The sequence below is a fragment of the Telopea speciosissima genome, chromosome 4 (genome assembly GCF_018873765.1).
Source record: "Telopea speciosissima isolate NSW1024214 ecotype Mountain lineage chromosome 4, Tspe_v1, whole genome shotgun sequence".
In the NCBI taxonomy this organism is placed as follows: Eukaryota; Viridiplantae; Streptophyta; class Magnoliopsida; order Proteales; family Proteaceae; genus Telopea; species Telopea speciosissima.
This window is the reverse complement of record NC_057919.1, coordinates 19,682,133-19,705,436: the sequence shown is the minus strand read 5'-3', so window position 1 is coordinate 19,705,436 and position 23,304 is coordinate 19,682,133. Positions and strand designations below refer to the sequence as shown.

The 23,304-nt window shown below is 38.9% G+C and overlaps 1 protein-coding gene and 1 pseudogene across 2 annotated transcripts; one reads left to right on the top strand and one right to left on the bottom strand.

Moving 5' to 3' along the window:
- The first annotated feature begins 16 nt into the window (after positions 1-16).
- Positions 17-3,074, top strand: LOC122659052 (annotated as a pseudogene).
- A 436-nt stretch (positions 3,075-3,510) lies between these two features.
- Positions 3,511-12,387, bottom strand: LOC122657980 (filament-like plant protein 7). Of its 2 annotated transcripts, none has more exons than XM_043852804.1 (6): positions 12,283-12,387; positions 10,883-11,021; positions 8,564-8,705; positions 5,891-8,414; positions 5,736-5,796; positions 3,511-4,281 (listed from the first exon to the last, which is right to left on the bottom strand). In XM_043852804.1, the coding sequence occupies exons 2-6, from the start codon at positions 10,979-10,981 to the stop codon at positions 3,769-3,771; spliced, it is 3,339 nt and encodes a 1,112-aa protein (XP_043708739.1). In that variant the 5' UTR covers positions 10,982-11,021; positions 12,283-12,387; the 3' UTR covers positions 3,511-3,768. The 2 variants fall into 2 exon arrangements, with proteins under 2 accessions (XP_043708739.1, XP_043708738.1); XM_043852803.1 differs by having other exon boundaries at positions 8,564-8,708; positions 12,283-12,385.
- Between the last annotated feature and the right edge of the window lie 10,917 nt (positions 12,388-23,304).

Here is a 23,304-nt window from a genome sequence, read left to right as displayed (position 1 = left end):
GGTATGGAAGAAATATATGTTGGAGAAAGCAGTGAAACGGCGACAAAGGCACGATTATTCCTTTTGCAAATGCCAGAATTCCTATGGAAAATCCAATCTTGTATACCTTCTTTTTGATTTTGCAGATACTGAAGTAAATGATAGAAGTGAAAATGCATTTTGGTTAGTCTCTTACCCAGCAATAAATTTGTAAGAACGGCCAGAGAAAGAGTCAAGAGCAGACAAGGACATGATAGGAAATTAGGTGGTTGCTCTGCACCTACTGGGAAGAAAGAAGGATACTTCTCTGAGCCTGGATCAGCTCCCCGAGGCTTCCTGTACAGTTTCATGACTATATGTGTCCCTTTTGCTTCCATAACTGTCTCTTCATACTGCTACTAAGAGTGCTTGGAAGGGGGCAATATTTGAAAATAAGTAATTCAGTTCGGTTTAACGGTTTTAGGTATGAACCAAACGAACTGCCACACGTTGACTTTACAGTAAATCTTCTCGCATAAGGCTACTTCATTACATCAAAGTCTAAGCGTTCTTCTTCATTGTTCCTTTTCCATTCCACTCTTCTGCGCCTAAAGTTTCCCTCTTATTATGGTTTCTCTTCGTTAATGATTGAACTATTCTGATATGATTGTAGCTTTTATTGTAGTTCAGATCTGCTGCTACACCCTCATGACAGATTAACACCCTTGAAAGCAGCGCCTGAAGTTTTGCGCCTGAAGTTTTCCTTTTATTGTTTTTTAGTCTCCTATCCCTTGTCGATTGAGCTCCCAAATGGAAGCATATTGACTTGCCATGTTTCTCAGTGTTAGTAATAATGGCCTCTTATTGTTTCTTGTTAATGTTTGAAATGTAAAACCCATTGAAGATCGTGGGTTGCCAGGTGAGATGTAATGAAGACGAAGAAGTTACTTCTATATGTTTGAAGTGCTTCTACCCTTCAGATCTGCCATTCCTTTACCAAACTGGAAAGTGCCTCAAAGAAATCAATGAGAAAATTACTTATATGAAACAGAACATCTCTTCTTACCTAGGCGTGGGGCTCTCCGGTCTATGACCATACCCAAGTGGTGGGATTGGAAGCTCATACACAGAAGCTAAAAGACTGGCTATTTGAAGCAAATAATGGCCTTCTTGCCATTGGGATTGTTGGAATGGGAGGATTGGGTAAAACAACTACGGCTCAGAAGGTCTTCAATGACAGAGAAGTGGAAAACCACTTTGAGAGGAGGATGTGGGTGTCTGTCTCTCTGACATTCACTGAAGAACAAATCATGAGAAGTATACAGTGAAGCACTTGGGAGATGCCAGTGTTGGAGATGATCGAGGCAAACTGTTGAAGAAAATAAACCAGTATCTTCAAGGTCAGAGGTATTTGATTGTGATGGATGATGTTTGGAGCCCAGATAAGAATGCCTGGTGGCTTCGAATTTATGAAGGGTTGCCAAAGGGAACTGGGAGCAGTGTCATAATCACTACTAGATTTAAGGAAGTCGCTCAAAAGATGGGAGTGACAGAGGATCCATCAGCCCAAATTTCTCAGTGAAGATGATAGTTGGTTGTTGTTCTGTAAGATAGCTTTTGCAGCTAGTGGGGGTGAGTGTGGTTACCCTGAATTGGAGGGCATCGGTAAGGAGATTGTGGACAAATACAAGGGACTACCTCTAGCCATCAAGGCAGTGGGAGGAATCATGCTCTGCAAGTTGCCTTATTATGATGAATGGAAGAGAATTGCAGATAATTTCAGAGAAGAGTTGGCAGAGAATGATGACTCGGTGATGGCTTCGTTGCAAATGAGTTTTGATGAGCTCCCCTGCTATCAAAAATCATGGTTCCTCTGCTTCTCTCTTTATCCAGAAGATTGTGTCATAACCAAGGAACAACGAGTCCATTGGTGGATTGGAGAGGGTTTGGTTTCTGCGAGGAATGATCTATTAACAACAGTGGCAGCAGAAGATTTGTTTTCAGGCCTGATGAATCGATGTTTAATAGAAGTGGTTGATAATAAGAGTTACAATGGGATGGTTTACACATGCAAGATTCATGATATGGTTCGTGATTTATTGATCAAAATGGTGAAGGATGATGAATCAAATGGAGCTAGTAGCTGTCAGTTGGGTCTTAGAAGTGACCTTGATCGTAGGTGCTTTCATGCCAATAAAAATCTACGGGCATTGTTGTCCACAACCAAGACTGGTGAAATTAACAAGGTCACTGCAACAGTTGCAAAGAAGTTCACTGAATGTCAATACTTAAGGGTATTGGATCTTTCAAAATCAACTTCGAAACACATCTAGACAGTCTACTGGATCAAATTGGATTGCTTCAACATTTAACTTACATCAGTTTAAGCAACACCCACCCTTTGGTTCAATTCCCTCCTTCACTGGAGAAACTCTGGAACCTTGAAATTCTGGATGCAAGTTATTGCCAGAATCTTAAAGGACTCCGTCCATTCATCACAACTTTAATGAAGCTATCCATCTTAGATGCAAGTCATTGTGGCTCACTTGAATACTTGCCCAAAGGGTTGGGAAGGCTTTCAAATCTTCAAGAATTGTTGGGTTAGACCTGCAAGTTCAAACCAATTAGAAGGATGTCACATTGCAGAGTTGAAGAGCTTCGGGCGACTCCGAAAGCTTGAATTACGACTAACAAGAGGCGATGAGATTGGAGATGGTGAGGTGAATGTTCTGTTACATCTTCAACAGCTGCAATTCTAACCATAAATTGTTTTGACCGTCTTGGTGATGATCTTGTGGCGAAGCTGGATAAATTCTCTCCTCAGCAACTTCATGAGCTTTGTCTCAAGTTCTTTCCAGGGGAGATGAGCCCGACTTGGCTCAACCCTATTTCACTTCCCATGCTACGGTATCTCTCTATCTGTTCAGGAAATCTGGCAAAAATGAATCAGAGGTTTTGGAGTACTGGGGCTTCTGCCTGGAAAGTAGAGGGCTTAATGTTGGAGACCTTATCAGATTTAGAAGAAGAGTGGTCAGCAGTGCATCAATCAATGCCTTCCCTAAGAATATTGAGTGTTTGTTGGTGTCCGAAGTTGGAACCTTTCTCAATTGAAGATGTTGGGATTAGAGGAGGGGTATGGAAGAAGGAAGGACAGAGGATATAGAAAGTACACGAGTTCTCTTACTGAATATTTTCAGAAGAAAGAAACTAGAAGTTAGGTAGATTCAGAGACAAGGTTCTGGTTAAGTAACTTTTTTGGAACAGACTCATAAGAAGGTTCTCTTTTAAATGAGAGATTCAGCTGAAAATGAGGTTTTTTATTAAATGCCAAAAAAAAATTACTCTGTGGCACCATTTTGAACCCCATACCCTGCATAAATTTAACTTTTAAGAAGCTGTGTTACAAAAGGGTTGGTGGTTAGAGGTATGTGTACACATGCATGAAGCAGCAAACAATATAGCAGGATAGTTTAGGGCTTAGAGTTTGTGGGTTCTCAATCAGATAGAATCATAGAACCATGCTTGATCTCAATTATCCATACATCCAACAAAAATTCTATAGCATTATTCACTATAATAAGAGGATTTTTAGTGTTTCGGCCCAAAAATTATATACACAAGCAGGGCAAAAATACATACAAGTGTTACAAGACCAAACCAAAATCTCTTTCCAACTCTCCCTCCAACCAGTGCATTTTAGAACAACAAAGTCTAACATCCGTTATTTCCTATTATAAGAGTGCAATATCAAACAATAGTCACAACCGAATCACGGACACTGCCCTTTTTGTTACCACTTCATTCCGAGTATCATGTGGCAATAGGGAGAGAAAGCTTCTTTCTGTTCCCTTTCTTCCTTCTTGACAGTAGCTTCTTCAGAAAACCTACACCCCCACCACGTTTCTTAATGGGAACAATTGCAAGAGAATCAGCTGTGGTCGTCTCTTTGTGCTTTACCTCATTTGAACTGGAAGTCTCTACTGTCTCTACTGGTACAATAGGACCATAGAGGGAGTTGGAATCATTAGAAGGAAGGAAGAGAACCTTCGGAGGTTCTACACTGCATATAATTTCTTTCGTCTTTGGAGACTTGAGATCCTCACCCTCAGTATCATCCTCCGCTAGCATCTGATCAAGTAGGGAAGAGCGATGTGTTGTGCTCTTGGTTTTATTATTTGCAGTGGTGTCAGGGGTTGTGGAGATGACTTTGTCAAAGAGAATAGCTTCCCTAGGAGAAGTCAATGCCTTCAGCTGTTTTCCCAGGTTTAAGATAGTTTCCTGGCACTCTGCCAGTTTTTCTGATGCTGCTGTAATCTCCCAGTCCTGCAAAGTTTGTTCAAAGCATTCTTGAGTCGATTCAAGTTTAAATAAGTTGCAATTAAAATACCTATCAAAGAACCCATCTGAAAATTAGTAACTCTGAGTTGCATGGCCACAGTATTTCTCATCTAAAATGAAACGACCTAAATTATGGTGGCTTTCATTCCCCTTCCCCTAAGACTCCTTTCTTCTGTAATGTTTATTTATTTAGAAATTCTTTAAAGATATAGGTCAAAGAAACCCACCATGGGTTTCTGTTTATTTCCTCAAGTATGCTGTTGCAGAGGGTTGGGGGGGGGGGGGGGGGAGTGGAATCAAAAGAAGAAGAAAAAGTGCGTACCCAGTGCATGAGGCTCCCGCCAGTGCAGGGTCTGGGGGGAGTCATAATGTATGCAACCTCACCCCCGCTTCGCGGAGAGGCTGTTTTCTGATTCGAACCTGCGACCATTATGTCACAATGGAGCAACCTTACAGTTGCGCCAAAGCCCACCCTTCTGGGGGAATCAAAATAAGAGGGTTTTAAAAAAAAAAAAGACTTGGAGCATTTCCTTGACATTCTCTTCTCCCCACTTCACCTCTGATTTGTTCTCTTAAGAGCTATTTTACAAAATTTTACAGACTGGTACTCTCGCTGAACCTCCCTCTAAGTGCAAGGAAAATCTTGTGGTCCAGAGACTGTGGGGCCTAGATGATTTAATAATTATATAACTCTATAATGGTGCAACTCCTTCATTGGTTGGAAATTCATTTCTTTATTCAGGGAAAGGTCTGATAGAAATCCAAAATGTAATTCTGTAAATTGTAATCAGATATTCATGCCAATTATAGTAAATAAAAGACTGAAATGTGGAGTGGGTTTACTTTACTAAACCTTTACCGTGTTTCCAATCTACAAAGTTTTACACAATAAAAAAGAAAACTCAAATTGTTGCATATTTTAGAATCATAGAATGCAGATACATAGATTACAATTGTAATCTTTTAGGTCATGATTACATACTTAAATGTGGAGTGGGTTTCCTTTACTGCAACTAAACAAAATCAATCCTACAATGGCTACCATATCCACCACATGGCACCTTGGTTGGCACTCAACTTTATGGACATGCTGTCCATGTCACCCTTTACTTTATGTCAAGCTTCAGCCCAATCAGACTATGCTAAATGCAAAAATAAAGGTATAGAAAATGGTGAAAGAAGTCTTTTTCTTCTAATTTTTTACCACCGAAGACACAAGGGGGAGACTAATATATGGTGGACCGTACAGTTGAGATGGACCAATGAGGCAATGAATTTGACACTTTGGCCAATCAAAACAATACCCTATCCCTCCAATGCTCAGAATGACTGAATCAACAACCCCTCCACGTGGCAGATAGACAACCAAGAAGGTTAAACGAAACCTTTCCTATTCATAATTACTGTAAAAGATTTGGAAAATAAATATGATATCTTACAGTACGGAGTTGCTTTTCTTCTTGATTTGGATTGCACTTCGGAATTTCCTCCTTGGTCACACTGTGAGTCAAATATTACAGCAATTTTAGGCATCTCAGAAACAAAGAAAAATAGTTTTATCTCGAGAAAATTAAAAGACCAAATTATTTTCTACCTTTCTAGCTGGAGCTGTAGTTCAAGACACGTTGCCTCTAGTTCTTCGCAGCAGTTGCTTTTATCCTCCAGTTCTGCTTCTAGGGATGAAAACTTTCGGCGAGCTCCATTTAATTCAACCCTGGCAACTGTAAGCTTGGTGTCAAGATCTTCATTAAGCAACTTGTGATTTTCAATTTGATCTTCAATAATCCCCTTTGACTCTTTTAATTTTTCTAGCTCCGTCTGTAAATTTGCTATGTGTTGTTCTGATTTCTGAAGTTGCATAATCAAGCTTTCACTGTTCTGAGTTGCTGACTGGAGCCTTCCTTCCAAATCTTCCTTTGCAGATTTCACATTTGTCAATTCATCCATTAATCTCCCATTTTCTTCCCCAAGAATAGACTTGAATTCCTTCACATGGGCTAAATTACTCTGCACATTTGGAGAAGCAGTTAAGGGAAAACATGATAATCGTTCTCTGGATGCATGTACTTTCTCTCCTTCTGGAAGTAGACTGTTCATCCCCATTTCAACTTCGCCTTCACTTCGTGATTCATCCCAATCAAAATGCTTCTTGATCATATCCCTCATGCTTGAAACATCTTGGAGGGAAAAACAGTGGTTTACAATCCAGCCCAAAGCTGAAGATAATTCTCTGGCAAATTTCTCGAGGTCAACTTTTCCACTCAAAAGATCATTACAAGTTTGGACAAATTGCTGTAAAACTGCACCGAGTTCCGTACATTTCCATTGGAAAACACGAACCGTATAGCCTGTAGGTGTTGCCGGATTTTTGTATAGTGAAGGAGTCCCATTATCTACTGACACAATTTGTGGCGTATTGTAATCCATTAAAGACGGTTGGTTAATACCTTCAATAAGCTCAATTATTTTACAGATTGATTTGCTAAGATTTGACTGGCGCTGCTGCTTGTTCAACTCCTTGGATGGGATGCTAATTTCTGATGCTCCATCAAATGAATCTGCCATTGGAGATGTATTTGGAGGTCTCCATGAAATATAGCCACTAATACGTGTAGGCTCTGATGCTTCAGAATGCCTTGAGACTTTGTTGGCATTAACGAATTCACCAGGGTTCATATTCATCAATACAATTCTAATCTCCTCAAGAATTTCTTCAGGATTCTTTTTTGTGATACGACTTTGCTCCAAAATCATCCTCAAAATTTCCTGAATCCAACTAGGAAATTTCTCAATTGATTGATCTTTAGATTGGATCTTTTGATTCATGTGACCAGAGCCTGAGTGACTATCAGTGACTGGAACTATTTCCTTACCAGTTGCATCTGAGGGATTAACACCTGTCTCAGCTTTCAAGGGGACCATAAATGAATAGCTTTCATCTGAAGAATGGGAACTTCCAAAAGGTTTATCAACAGATACTATTGCCAATTTTTCCATCTCAACAAAGTCATCCATTAGACTTATTTCTGGAATTCCAACAGTACTGCATGATGATCGCCTCATTTTCCCATTTCGGAAATGCTCCAGTTCTGAGATCAAAGCAGAAGCCCAAGATCCAGCAGAGCTTGGCTCATCTTCATTGCCAACGTTAGATATTGAATCAAGGGACAGTTCATGAGATGAGGAAAAAGTCCTTGTCAGTTCCATAGGTGTTTGATCTATTGATAGTACTCCAAGATGAGCCTCAACCTGTGATAATTTAGAAGCTGGGCGTGAACACATGATCCTTGAAGATTGAAGTTCATTGTTTTTCTTGGATAGACTTTCCTTGAGAGCCCTATTTTCTTCCTGCATAGCACATAATTGCTCAGTTAAAAAATTGATCCTCCTACTGGGAGTGTCCGGAGAATTATCTCCACCAAATTCCTTCACCATCAAACCTGCCATTGAAGGATTCAACTTCCTCCTCCTCATATCAGCAGGATCTTTTTCCAGCATTTCAACTTCGTTCTTCATTTTTGCCAGAGCAGCTGGACCTGGCAACCGCTTTCGAACCAACAGACGTAATCTCTGACATTCTGCTTCTAACCTCGCAATCTTCTTCACATTCTCCAAGTGTAGTTTGTGTGATGCATCAGCTTGTCGACGGTTGAAATCTCTCTCCTCATTTCGAATCTCAAGCTCCTTCTCAATCATGCGAACCTCATATTTCAAAGAAGCATTTTCCTTCTCCATGGAGTCTAGTCTTACCATTAGTGTTTTAAAATTAGCTTCTGCCTGGGATTTGCATCGACTTAAGTCCTCAATCAATTTTTCCTTCACCTGCAGGTCCTTTCTCAGTTGAGTATTTTCTATACCCAACTTGCTAAGCTTCGTGCTTGCTTCTGCTAGCTCCTCTTCTAGAACAATTCTTGCTTTCTCAAATTGTCTCGAAACCTTCAAAACTGCATCATGAATTCTCTGCTCCTGCTCTTCCCTCACAAAACGTAACTGCTGCATGCATTCCTTTAAAGCCGCATCCACGTGAGTTAATCTTTCTTCTGTAGCCACTCTCTGCTGTAAAGCTTCATCTAGTTCTTGCTTGAGAGACAAAGACCCGGCTTCTGCCTTCTCCCAACCTACATAAAATTATTTATAAACATGATCTGCTAGATGTCGAACAATAAACTTTCAGAAGATATGTTCATAATTCCATCTAATCTGCCACATTGGCGCAGAAATTCCATGCTAGGTAAGTATGACGAAAAAACAACAGTAGTATAAGAACCTGCAATTGCTTCTTCAGCCACTTTTGCATGTTTTGTCACAAGATCATCTTTTGCATTACACTCAGTGATGGCCAAAGACAGCTTCTCATTGAGATCTTTAACTGATATCTCCAATTGTACCGCTTTATCCGTCCCAAGTTTCTTTAGATGATTAAAAAGGAAAAAAGAAAATCAGAAATATACTCACTCACTCAGGGAAGACTCTTGCAGTGTAAAATATAAAGTTTAAATTGTAAATATCCAGTGTCATAATACAAATAATACCTTTACATGAAGAATAAACTCTATACTCCCAAAAAGCAAGGTTTATGGATGGTAATGAAAATTTTGTCCATATTTACCATATTAGAGTCTTGGGAAAACTAGATTGGAGGTTTCTGGACTGCACCGATAACAATATAGGGGAGAGAGAGAGAGAACGATCTGCTAATCACTGACAATAACGAAATCAGATGGTCCCCTGATCAGAGAGTTCATAAAAACTTGTTGACTTTTACCCTGCTTTTCATCCCTGCTTAAGACATTTCTGCCTTGCTAAGAAGCCTAAGATTGTCCAAAAGAACTTCTGTGGTGGTTGGGTCAAGCTCAAAGTCAATGAAGCTGCACCAGGAATCAAGCAGAAGTCCATCATGCGATTGACATTTTAATCTTAAGCTGTGGAATGGATATTGTTTGCATCTTAATCATTTCTGATAAATTAATTCCCATGCATGTGCAGAGGAATGAGGTGGCATGGCCATTTTCAATGGAGGCCTTTGGATGCTCCAGTACAGAGGAGTGATTTGAATCAGATTGAAGGAACTAAAAGAGCAAGGAGCAGACCTAAAATCACATTGGAAGTGATGAAAAAGGACATGCATAGCTTAGGTCTTGTATCAAGTATGACCTAAAATAGAGCTGATTGGAGGGCAAGGATCCATGTAGCCGATCCCATTTAGTTGGGATAAGGCTAGTTGTTGTTTTTGTTGCATGTGCAGAGGAAAGAGAATTTCAGGAATTCGAAATTCTTCCATCAGTAATGGCCACCATCATTCCAGAGGTAATAGTTTGATAGCCTTTCGTGCATGAACAAGCTTCATCTTGGTACTATGGGATCTAGTCCCCCTTTATGTATCTAAGATTTAACTCAAAGAAATGTTAGAAACATGCCCTCATTGAAATGGCCTCAAGGAAAATATAATTGGTTCAAGCACACCCCCCCCCCCCCAAAAAAAAAAAAAAAAAAAATCATAATGTGTTAGACCAAGGATGAGATGGAGTTTGAAGATAAAATAAGACAAGTAAAAGTTGCAATTGTTTGTACTGACCTTGGCCATTATTGATGGAAGAAAATACCATTTCCACTTTCAACAATTCATATTTTGCAGGTAACATTAAAAGAAATTTTATTATTATCACTAAATCCAATGTCAAAAAGTTGACTCAGAAATGTAAAAACGTTTAAATCACAAGGTAAAAAATGCTTGACCGAATACAGGGAGAGGTCAATACTCATGGTTTGACGTTTGGTTCTCCCCTTTCTTGACCTAAAACCAGTAAGTAGTTTGGTGTTTGGTTCTCCCCTTCTTGACCTAATGTACCATAATTATTCTTCCTCACAATAATCATACTTCCTATTCTTCTCTGTTTCGTTACTTTTCTAATTCTATTTATAGATGAACAGAGTATTAAGTGCAGGGTTCAAGCCTCCAGCTGATTGCTCCATCTGGTTTGCTGCTTCTGACTTCATCTTGTTGGATCTATATTATTGGTGGAAAATGTTGGGAATAATTCCACATTGGAAAATTCGGGGACCTGGAATGCCTTTATATACCAATCAGGTCTCTCCACCTAATAGCTTAAGCTTTTGAGTTGGACAATTCAACATGGTATCAAGGTATCTCAAAGGAGGTGTGGCTATCTTAATTTGTTCTTTGTTGTGAGTATTGTAGGTTTCTAGGGGGAGCTGGGATTCTGCTGGGCTTTTCTCTGAGAGCTCTCTATACCAAATTGCATCTTCCCTTATGGTGGTACAATATGGGTGTTCACACTCCCTTTTCTCTCATTTTTTTTTTTTCACTCACCTTTTCTTAATAAAACTACCATTGCCATCAGAAAGATGGATGGACAATGAGAGCCTAATCTCAGATACTTGGTTAGGCACATAATGAGATTTTACTCATGGTTGTACAAAGAGGTAGAAAGCCCAACTAAATGCCATGAGAATCATTTACCGTTAAGCAAGAGAGCACAATCATGCATGGAAGAAATATAGAATAATGAAAATAGAAGCCAATTCATCAATAAATGAATTCAGAAGATGAGAAAGGTTCAGTTACCTCTTCTCCATTTCCTTTCAGCAAAAGGTTGGCTTTATCGCTTACAACAATTGTCTTCTCTGTGGATTTTTTCCTCCAAAGCCATGTCTTTTGGTCCATTACGTCACTGAATATGGCTATTCAAACAAAATAGCAAAAAAATTCCGAGGAAAGATCATTATAAGAAGCTTCATTTTGGATTCCAACTAACCATTTTGGTCCATGATGGTTAACATATGGCTGTTCTTCGAAGAGAATAGTACGTTCTATCTCATATTGAATTGAATTCTAAAGTCTAGACTATGGCCTTTCAAAGAAAATAATTGCATGTAATACTTATAGAAAGATGATTGAGATACTACATTTCCTGATCTGGTACCCTCAACTGAGTTGAGATGTGCAGGAGGCAAGTGTTTTTATGCATCAAAGAGGTGCAATCAGACTTCTGCCAACTAAACCTTAGTAGCAAATACCATTTCCATTGCAACAATTCATATTTTGCAGGTAACTTGAACATAAATTTTGCTAGTATGACTCAGAAGCGTAAGATCGATGAAATCGCAAGGTAAAAGAATGCTCAACCAAAAACAGGGACTGGTCAATACTCGTGGTCAGACGGTTCACGACAAGCAATATTTAGGTATTTATATCTTATCTATTATTTATCATGAAAGAGAATGATGTAGTGTATCAATTCGGAAATGGACCACAACAGATCCATACTTCACTTGAGAAGTTAACAACCAATTGTCCAACATTTTCCCTAAGTTGATGCTGGGATGAAGAAGGCTGGTATATATATGTTGGGCATACGATGTTTTGTATTCCGTCGCTTGGATTGTGGGTCTAATGTAGAGATTGTGATAAAAAATTCATGAAACAAACAACTAATGCAGTTAGGAGCAGCTTACTAAATCTTAGAAACAATCATTACATAAGGTGCGCAGCTGTTTCACTAATGTATGATTTACTAAACAAGCAACTGCAATTGCATTGATAGCAACTAGTGTAATGCGAGAGGAAGTACCAAGTTAGTTGAAGATGATATAACAGAGTAGAATCAGAGAACCAATTTGAATAGATAGGTAGCCATTGGATTGTCATAGAAGGAGTCTCAGCTGATGTCATCGTAGAACAAAAAGAGGTGTTCATGTTCTGTTTTGTATGAAAAATCTTAACTTTTAGTGATTGATTGTCACAAGACAAAGAAAAATGGACTGGAGACACAAAAGGGTTGGGGTGGGATAGAGACGGGGAGACGCCTGCATGAGAACAACCAACAAGCCACACCGTGACGAGAAAATTAAAAATTGGAGAAGAGAAGCAACAAGAATGAAGACAGAGCAGTTAGATATCAGTAAATAACAACAAACAGAACATACATGGAGAAGAGAGTAGAGAGTTTGAAGCTGTTACAGTTCTTACCTGAGAGCGAAATTTAATCACTAGTCATGAATCATCGGGCTACCACTGTGGAAGAAATGCAAGCTCTGCTACTCCAAACTCCAAATATCGGATTAAACCCTCAAAAAATGTAAAACAGACTCAGAAACTACAGAAAAACTGTAAGAAGATTCAGAAGCAAAACACGAACACCACCGACAACCACCTGAATTGTGATTTGTAAAATAAAATGAAAAAGAAAAGGTGGGATAGTAGTGAGAGAGAGAGAGAGAAGCAAGAATGTGGGGAAGCTCGGTTTGACAAAGTTGATAGAACACGTTCAACTTTTCTATATACTGGACCATGTACCATTATCAGGACACAGTACAGGAGAGAGAGAGAGAGAGAGAGAGAGATTTTAATTTTTCTCAGTGGTTTAGCTGTTGCTTTTGAGCATTTTGACTGGGAGGGGAGGGGATTAAGGGAAGGAAAGCTTGAAGAGGAAGAAGAAGAGCTGTCATTATCGTGTAATTCTAGATTATTTCCATATTAATTAGATTTAAAACGTCTAGTCAATATTCTTTCGATTTTTTCAATTATTAGTTCAGATTTTTTATTTGTTTTCGTTAAATTGAAGGAATCACCACCAGGTCACCATCTCAATGTTAAATCGGAAGTGGTTGGTTTTTTTATTAATAACTAAGCAAAGATTCCTTAATAAAAAGGACATTAGCATTCAGATTAGTTTAATGACAGAAAAACCCTTCTTAATTGTAGATTTCCTTCGTGCTATTATTTAGAAAGAAGTACTAATCGTACTTAATAGGTTAGGTTAGTCTTTATACGTTAATACTTTAGTTTCATTATTACCCAGGAGAGAACACGACAGACCCACAGGTCTAGTGGGTTTCAGTCAATAGCAATAGTACTGTAGCAGAAGAGCAGGCCCACCGGCCGTGACAGTGAAATACATGAATGTCCCAGTCGGCGTAAGTGAAGTCACATAGACGAATCATAGACACCGTTGGACAGTTTGGACCACCTACCGCTTGCCTGGTAAATCACCTCCCCCTTTTAATTCCCTGATTTTAAATGCATTTCCGGTTTATAGCATTTTAGATTAGTTTGTAGTGGGTGGACATCGGATCGGGTCTAGGGATCTGCCGACACCGATCCCAATACCTAGTCGATCCTGTATCCATGTCGATCTCTATTTGTATTGTATCGATTTTTAGAATGACCGATACCCGATCCGATACCAAGCATTCAATCCATGCGTGGATGGATTGGGCTTGGGCTTGGGAGTGCTTTAAATAGATCCTCCTCAGGGCTTGTGTGTGTCATCAAGATTTATTTGGCAAAAATATGTCATCACTCGCCATTTGGTACAGTACCATAAATCCACCTCATTGATGACGTTTCTCTATCCCAGCAGATAAAAAAAAGTGCCTCAAAACTGAATTCAAAGTGATCGATAAAATATTTCATACATAGCATTGGATTTCACTATAACTAAATGATATTCTTGTAATTTTATGAATTTTAATTCTAAACAAATTTCTCAACCACTTCCCATGGCTATGCTTGTTTTAAATTGAAATTTGAGCTGTTCCTTAGGTATAAGGTCATCCATCACATGGATCCATCCACATACATCCATATATGGCATACGAATATGTTGATAGCCCAAGGCACAAGCCCTCTATCCTCACCAAAGTAATTTCTGATGACTTTATTTTCTAATGGGAACAATTTGTTAACAGAGTGGTGAACTACTAGTAAGTTGTTACCAACTTTTAATAGTCTTTTGTTTTATTCCTACAAATTATTCAGTGCAACATTTAACATGGGTAAAAAAAGGTTTTCAAAAAATTAAAGGTTAATTTTTTTTTTTGGTAAAAAAAAATTGAAGGTTATTTAATGTAACTTTTAAGTGGAATGACAGAATTTACCTTCATTGAATATATATACCTACCTACCTACTATGTGTTGTAAGTTAATGGGCGGCACCAATGGAGGCATGTGATAGGGGTGTCAATCGATCGATTTGGGTTGAGTCGGTTTCAATGTGGGAATGGTGAATCCGAAACCAAACCAATAAGGAAAGTTTGATTTTGGCTCGGATTGGTTTTAGGTTGTATCGATTTGTTATTGGTGTCAACTTCGTCCCAATTTGGATTCGGTTTACCATATATATTTATACATTAACTATGGAAAAATCTGACTTTTAATGGCTTTCGGATTGTTACGATTTCTTATCAAGATAGATCAGTCTAGTTTCGGTTTCGCTCTGGGTTTTGAGCCGGTTTCAGTATTGTGTTCTTTTAGTTACCAGTGTCATTTGATTCAATTTCGAGATCGAATATCCTAATCCGAAACATGTCCAATAAGACATCGGTGCGGTTCGATCCAAACCATTTTGATTTGATTTACACGATTCGGTCTCAATTTTGATGCCCCTAGCATGGGATGGAACACCAATTTGTATGTCATTTTAAAGGTACACCAATTTGTATGTCGAGCCCTTCCCCATATGTTATAATAAAAGGTTAAAAAATACACCAAGGGCGTAGCTTATGGTACAACAATTGTATGCCAAGCCTTTTCCCATATGTTATAATAAAAGATTAAAAAAAATCAGGGAGAATGTTCTCTATGCCGCAGCGTAACCTGCACCCACACACATGGGGGTGGGCGCAATGATCACATTGCCGCCCTTCACAGGCTGCCCATGTGCCTGGGCGCAGGCTGCGTTGTGGCGCAGAGAATAGCGCCCCAAAAACTAAATTCCTTACAACAAGAGTTTCTCTTATCTAATAATGGATGCCAAGAATGGGTCAAATGATCCAAAAGCATATCTTCTCCAGCTATTCCTTTGGTTTATCTAATGGGTTGGAAGCACATCTTGTCTCTGGTTATATCAGAATAAGGAAACACCCAAGGAAACACACTAGGATAGTGTAAGAATATTGCTTGTATTCTTAAACCTTTTTTGTCCCAACTCTCGTGCTATATAAACTGGCAGTTCTGTTGTTCTCTTCTACATATCTGCTCACTTGATTTGGACTAGAGTTAAGTTGTTCTTCTCTCTCTGATCATCCTTCTTTTAAAAATATCAATGTGGCTTTTAGAATGATAGGGAATGATTAGGTTGACTGATCGTCCTTTTGTTTGTTTTCTTTTATTCATCTCATGGGTGGCTGCCAACTAATGGCAACCGTTCCTTTTTGGCTTTTCTTTTGACATAACATCACATATTGTTGTTTTTTTTTTTACAGAATAATACAGTATTTTTTTTGGGTAAACAAAATAGGGGAGCAGTTGTATGTGGGAGAGCGTAGGGGCCATGTGTGCGGCAGCCAATGAGCGCACGTTGGCATCTCGGGGTGGGATTTTCGTCTTTCATGGGACTCGGGGTGGTCATTTTGCCCCCCTCACTATGTGATATGAGTGTGCTTAATTTGAGGTATTGGTTTCGGATCGCTCAATACAGTTGATACTGTATGGTTTTGAAGGTGACTGATACTGATACCTGGCCACTATCGTATCGGTGGAATGGTACAGACAAGGGGTAAAATAGTCAAGAAAACCCATTTTTAAGAAAACCTAGGGGTAAACTTGTCTAATAAGGTCAATCCATGTTGATACCGTATCGGTATCATATCTATTTTGAAGATAATAATACAATACTTAAATGGGGTTGGATGGAGCAACTAGTGACGAGTGGCAATCACTTCTTAATGTTTATATGGGGGAGCGTTTTCTATGGGGGAGTGCAGGGGCCACCCGCGCACGATAGCCAATGAGAGCATGCACGCTAGCATATTGGGGGCAAGATTTCCACCCCTCATGGGAGGCAGGGCTGTCAATTCGCCCCCAATGTGTCTTGTGCCAAGTTTGACCTCAGATAAAGCCTATTGAAAGGCAAGGATGCATGTAACTAGAATTTTCCTGATTTCTTGAATTATCCTCTTTTCTCTTACTTTCATTCTTCATTTTTCATCATTCTTTTTTTTTTTTTTTTCTTTTTTTTCTTTTGTGGTGTTTGTATATGTATAAAAGGATCCATGTATCCGATCCCATTTAATTGGGATAAGGTTGAGTTGTTGTTTATTTGTGAAGGTATTTGATTAACCTAACCATGGCAAATCCAAGACACCAAAGTTTCTTTAGTCTTGTTATTATTCACAGTATTATAAAGACAAATAGAAAATTTAAATTAATATAGAGTTTAATACATGATTAGATGATAATGTAAATAACATATCCACTGAATTTAAGTACAAATATAACTACCATTTGACAATTATAACATGTGAATAGGAACTCCACCCTCATTTTTAAATTTTACTATTTACTCCTATATCAATATGTTCATTGAAGTGCATGCTTGCTAATGTGCTAAAATAGTTGATGTGGCAATGATCATCTCAGTATTTGCACTTTTTTGTCTAAAAAATTTAAGGTGGAATATTTGAATGTGGGTTAAACATGATGCCGGTCTTTGCCACAATTTCTCTCTCCCTAGTTCTCCTTCCCTTTTGTGACTATTGGAACTATGGGTGTCAATTGGTCGGGTTCTGGGTTATTGGTCTGAATCTTTAGCAATTTCGGTTCTAAGGTGTCAAGATCATAATCGGACCAATAAGCTTGTCAGATCTAAATCTAAGATCCAGGATAGTTAAGTAATGGGTGGTCTGATTTTGATTCTTAATCAATTCCAAACATTATTGAGTCCAAAACAAAGACAATGGGATTTTCTCTAAGAAAATGAGAACTTCATCATATATAGATATAATCTTGTAAAGTCCAAAATAAAGACATTGATGCATATATATAAATAAGAAGAAAGTTTTAAGAGTTTGGGATTTTCATTTCAAACTGATGAATTAAGATGAAATCGTATTTGTCCAATCAAGACTTTTTTATTTTATGTAATCCTTCTTCACTGTTTTTTCGCTGTACTTCCCTTTTTGTATTTGACTTGTCATGTCACATTTCATCTTGTCCAATCACTTAATTATGGGCAAAAATTTCATGGAGTAATCCACCGTACCACAGTGAGCAGATGATATATTCCCATCACCTTCCTTTTTTTTCTTTTCTTTTTTCTATAATACCATCACTTTATGGCTTCATTTCAAAGCTTTGGGAAGATTAGATCTTTCACATCTGATGTTGTAAAGAAGCTGAAAGCGTAAACTAGCATCCAAAATGACTGACCTTAAAGCCATGATAATGCCTGCAATAGCAGTTTAGGAGGCACCCACCACGACCTCTCAGAACAAAATCATTTGATGTTTAACTTAGAATGGCATAACTTACATGATTTAGAAACATGACCCACACTTATATATCTACATCCACTTAACATACCTCTCTTCTTTTTTTTTTTAAATATTATAAACCTTAAGGTAAATAACAAGGGAGAATGTTATCTGGCCGCATCGCAGGTTGCGCCCAGGCACATGGGCAGCCTGTGCAGGGGGTAGCGTGGGCGCAGCCTACGCTGTGGCACATACACCGCATAATTCATTTCTATAAACCTCACTTTCTCTTCCTTGCCATATGAACCTTAATTGTGAGGCATTCTTTCCATTGGTCCATTGGCTTGACATGAGAGATGTCAATGCATGTGGATGGCATGTAGATCCTTTTCCTTTTAGTTTATAGGGAAGTAGTTTTCTGTCTAAGAATGTGACCTACGCCAGCACTCCCATGAGTCTATCTCTCTCCTCTCCATATGAAAAGAAACCTCTACCCCTTTGTTTCGAGGAGGAGAGAGATAGACACATGGAAGTGCTGGCGTATGCCACACTCTCTAACAAAGTTCTATTTTCCTAATTTATACCATATTCATTTTGTGAGAGAGTTTCCCACGCTGCACACACACCAATGGCAATACAAAAGATCATATCATCCACATGAAACCGATACTAGGGAAAGAGCAAGAAAATAATAAAAAAAATCATTGTGAAAGGCATGAGTAATGTACATTTTTTGCTATTAAAAGTTAAAACCATGGGTGCGGGATAGCCACACTGCATGTGCACGCTAAGCTAGTGGGGCGGTACCAATAGCAGCATAGGATAGAGTATTATACTGCTGGGACGGGTCATTTCAAAGGGATAAAGAGAAAGAGTTACATACAATGGGCACTAGTTTACGGTACACTGATAGTTTGCCGTAACTTTTTTTTTTTTTTTGGTTGAACCTTTTCCTTAAAACCATAGTGAAAAAATAAGAATGGAAATGAGATACATTTGTCCTGGGTAAGCAGAAACCCTCTTCCCAAGAAAATTGAAAGCAGAAAAATTGAAAGTGAATCCAAGGTAAAAAGGGTCAGGTCTGGCCGTTGCCATGAGTGCCTGTCCAGCAGATAGGGTGCACCCACCTTCTAATCAGGAAACTGTGGGGTACCCTCTCATTCACTTTGCACTCCTTGGAATAGAAAAGGAGCTACCCAAGTTTAATGCTTGCCTTGGATTCTTTCTTTCCGTTGTAACAACCAAGATCTAGCAAATTAGCAGTCGCTTTGGATTCTCTCTCCCTTAGGATCTGAGCCAATATAGCCTATAGGAGTACAGAGTGCAGTGGAAGAGTGTTTATTTGCCAGAGCACTGCAGCCGTCGGATGGTGCACTACAAACCCTGTCGCGTTACAGAGGATTATGAAGTTTAAAATCCTCCATTTTCAACCTTGATTAATGGCATTTTGGGCTTGTCATGTGACAGGCCCAGGTCCAAAGTCATTGACTCCTTAGGCACTTATTTGGGCTGCACACCAAGGCTAAACCTGAACTGGATTTTAGTACAATCCCAGGGCCCAACTCAGCCCTCGGGCCAGGTTCATGCTATTTTGAATTTAGGCCCGACCGCACTCAAGCTGGGTATAGTCTCACCCCAGCGCAAACTTCAATATGGGCTTCAAAATAAGCTAAAGCCCAACCAAGCCTGTTGAAACTTTGACCCACACATCTGGCTGGCTCAGTCCAATGTGTAGTCTTGACATATGTTGTCTACGTGGGACATATAAGTTTGGTTCTATAAATAGATGGGGAAAATAAAGACTGGTTCCTAATTCAAACCTTATTGTCTCATATTTCTTTTGGAGTTTGGTGACAAAACCTAGTTCTCACGAACTACAGTGACACCTATATTTTCCCATGTTCAGCTACACAGTCCATCTTAATTTGCCGAATGAAAAATATGTTGATAGCCCAAGGCACTTAGGCACAAGCCCTTTTAGCCTCACCAATGTTATTTCTGCTGAGTTATTTTTCTAATGGCAACAACTTCTTGTCATGTCATCAAAGTCGTGAAATAAGAAGTTGTAACCTTCTTTTAATTGCCTCTCGCGTCTTATGTTTGAAGCTGAGCCCGCAAGATCTAGTAATGTTCGGTCCCACGTAGACATATGAAGCAATTGAGCCCTCGCGTCTTATGTTTGAAGCTAAGCCCTCGGGATCTAGTAATGTTCGGTCCTACATAGATATATGAAGCAATTGAGTTGGAGCTGCCTCAGACAATTCAAATCTTAAAGACCCTAGTGTCTAGGATCCAACTCCTCTCCAGGGAGCTCAGCACCCTAGGCACGCCCAGAGGGGATCCAAGGGTTGGGTTGTGCCACACACATCTCGGTGCATGCCTAGGGATGTGTGCGGCATAGCCCAACGACCGGATGCTCCCGGGTGTGCTGGGCTCCCTAGAGAGGAGCTCAATCCTAGTGTCTAAGCATCGCCCCCTCGATTTTATTTCTTATTGAAACTAAGTGTATGCATGCTAAGTTGAAAGAATTAGTTGTCTTCTTGAAAATGCCCAATTTATTTGTTGCGAACCCCATTGACAACAAAACCTCAGCATCATCTTATGATGAGGTTTTCAAATAAAAATCGTGTACTCTGGAGGAAGTGATAAAACATACTCAAGCAGCTTTCGTTGAGTTTCAGCAGCCGGTGAAGTAGGGAAGGGTTCAAGGAGTTGTTGCACCGGATTTTTCCTCTCCACAAGACTCAATTTGGGAACCCCCCAAATGCAGGTTTTATTAAATCAAATTGTGATGCTTCTATTTAGGCTGATAGCTCGGTTGGGGGAATTGGATTCATTCTTAGAGATAGTTTCAGAGCACACATTGCAGTTATTTCGGAGAAGATGTTCTTTACATCTATTGTGGTGGGTGAAGCAAAGGCGGTTCAGACAAGATTACTTTACATTCAATCTCTGGGGTTGGATCGAATTCAGGTTGAATCTGACAATTCAAAAGACATAGTGTCAATTAGTAGGGCGAGTGGTGAATCTACTCAGCTCCATATTGCTCCAATCATCCAAGACATAGTCAGAATAGCAACATCTTTTCATGGCTTTTCTTTTTCTTGTATTTTCAGGACTAGCAACGGTAATACTGATAGCTTGACCAGAAGACCTCGGTTATGTAAGATTAAATCCCAACAGATCGCAAATAGATCGATTAAGAACACAATCAAATAGTGACAAGATTAATCGATCTAGGAGCCGACTTCTTGGGATCCATAGAGACGACGAAGAACGCAGTTGAATAAGCTTTAATCTCCCTTGAAGCAAGGATCTTCTCTCTAAACTCCCCTTTAGCATTGGCTCAATGGTAGAACCTTCAAGTCACCATTTCTCCAGAGTGGTGTCGCAATAATGTGAATGATCGGTTTAGAGGAGGGACCAAGCTCCTTTATACGATTCTATTAGATCTTCCCATTCTAAGATGAGCCCACACTATTAGATCCCCAAGATATTGATCTTCCTTATTGCCAACCACTAAGAAATGGTAACCACAATTAATAGAGCCACTAATAGGTAAGAATATAAATAAAATATTCTAACATGTTAATCTTGTGTAAGACTATAATGGCCAAATTCCACTCCATTTCTCTGAGCTCTGTGTTTATGAAGCTTTAGATTGTTCATGAATCGTTTGTCAATAAATCAGTTTCTTACCCTTAAAAAAAAAAAGTTAATATAATATTTAATGCAATTTTTTTTTGGTAATTTACACATACCACCCTTGAGGTTTGACGAAAGGATAATTTTACCCCCCCAGTTTTGAAAAATTCTGCGTACCCTCCTGAGGTTTGCAAACAGTAACAAATAAGTCCATTCTTTCAGTTTATGACTAATAGTGTTAAAAATAAGAGGTGAACTGACAAAATTACCCTTGCAAAAAAAGAAAAAAAAAAGAAACTCATCTTCCCCAAATCGATTGGGGAAGATGAGTTGCAGGTTTCAAAATCCTTTCAACCCTTAAGGAATTTAGGGTTTCAAATTGGGAAAAAATCCCAAATCAAATCCCTTTTGCGCACTTGAGATACTCCAGGCAAGAGAAATATTATCACTTTTGATTACAGAATCGGACGACGATGTATCAGAATCGAAGAAGAAGAAGAGGGGGGGACGAACCTACTTGAATGACTTCTCAGATTCTTCTTCTCACCTCCACTTCATGGGTTTTTTTTTGGGTTATTTTCCCCTTGTCTAATCCAGATCTAGTGGGTTTAAAAGTTTAAGTTTTGATTTTTGTGTGTTTGGTTCATGAAGTGGAATATGCATTTGGGGCGCATGATTTTCCAACTACGGGAATCTTCGAAGGTGAACCGAAGCAATGCCCTGGATTCACTTTTAGGAAATCGATCCTAATTGGGAGAACAGATTTAGGTCCAAAAGAGGTTCGAGCATTGATGGGGAAGTCAGCGGAAGAATACACAGGCAACACTTACAATCTCATAACCAAGAACTGTAATCACTTCTGCAACGACGCTTGCCTCAAATTGATGGCGAAACCGATTCCTCACTGGGTCAATCGTCTCGCCAGAATCGGTAAAAAAAAATAAAAAAATCCTGCCTTGATTTCACAAACCCATTATTTTATTATTTCATTTTTTATCCAAAAAATAATTTGGATTTTTACGAATGAAAATTGTATTTGTAGGTTTATTTTGCAATTGTGTTCTTCCGGCAGGTTTGAATCCGATGAAGGTTCGGCGGCACAAAGCAGAAGATAGGATTTGTGGAGGTGAGAAGAAGAATCTGAGAAGTCATTCAAGAAGGTTCATCCCCTCCTCTTCTTCTTCGATCCTGATACATCGTTGTCCGGTTGTGTAGCGGTGGGGGTTTTTGCAACCAAGAAGGCGGGGCAGTCGATAGCAGGGCTGGTGAGCCTGCTTTGCTGGGGGAGGAATCAATGGCAGTGAGTATCTCAGGTGCTCAAAAGGGTTTTGATTTGGGATTTTTTTCCCAATTTGAAACCCTAAATTCCTTAAGGGTTGAAAGGTTTTTTAAACCTACAACTTATCTTCCCCAATCGATTTGGGGAAGATGAGTTGCAGGTTTTCTTTTTTTTTTTTTGCAAGGGTAATTTTGTCAGTTCACCTGTTATTTTTAACACTGTTACTCATGAACTGACGGAATGGGCTTATTTGTTACTATTTGCAAACCTCAGGGGGGTACGCAGAATTTTTCAAAACTGGGGAGTAAAATTATCCTTTCGTCAAACCTTAGGGGTGGTATATGTAAATTACCTTTTTTTTTTTTTTTAATGAAATTACAAGATTTACCTTCGTTAAAAAATATATATATATTATACTAAAAAGCTAAAAGATAAAGTCACAACAACAAGATTTTCCCTTTTCTAATAATGGATCAAATAGTATATCTTCTCCAGCCTTTTTTTTTTGTTTGTTGAAATATTTTCTCCAGCTATTCCTTTGGTTTATTTAATGGGTTGGAAGCATATCTTGTATTTTTTTTATTTTTTTTGGTAATTAAAGCATATCTTGTGTTTGGGTTATATCAGAATAAGGAAACACATGAGGATCGTGTTAAGAGTTGCTTGTGGTTTTTTAACTTTTTTGTTCCAACACCCGTGCTATATAATTTGGCATTTCTTCTACTTTATATCTGGATTATGGTCAAGTTGTTCTTGTCTCTCTCTCTCTCTCTGATCCTCACGCTTTCTTTTAAAAATTTCAATGAGGATTGTGGATTGATAAGACGGGATGATTAGGTTGACTGATGGTTCCTTTCTTGTTTTACTCT

Coding starts and splice junctions, on each gene's coding strand:
- LOC122657980 (XM_043852803.1), bottom strand. CDS start 10,981: ATGGACCAAAAGACATGGCTTTGGAGGAAAAAATCCACAGAGAAGACA. Junction 8,709..10,882: donor TGAAAGGAAATGGAGAAGAG/GTAACTGAACCT, acceptor TTTAATCATCTA/AAGAAACTTGGGACGGATAA. Junction 4,282..5,735: donor AAGAAAAGCAACTCCGTACT/GTAAGATATCAT, acceptor CAAACTTTGCAG/GACTGGGAGATTACAGCAGC.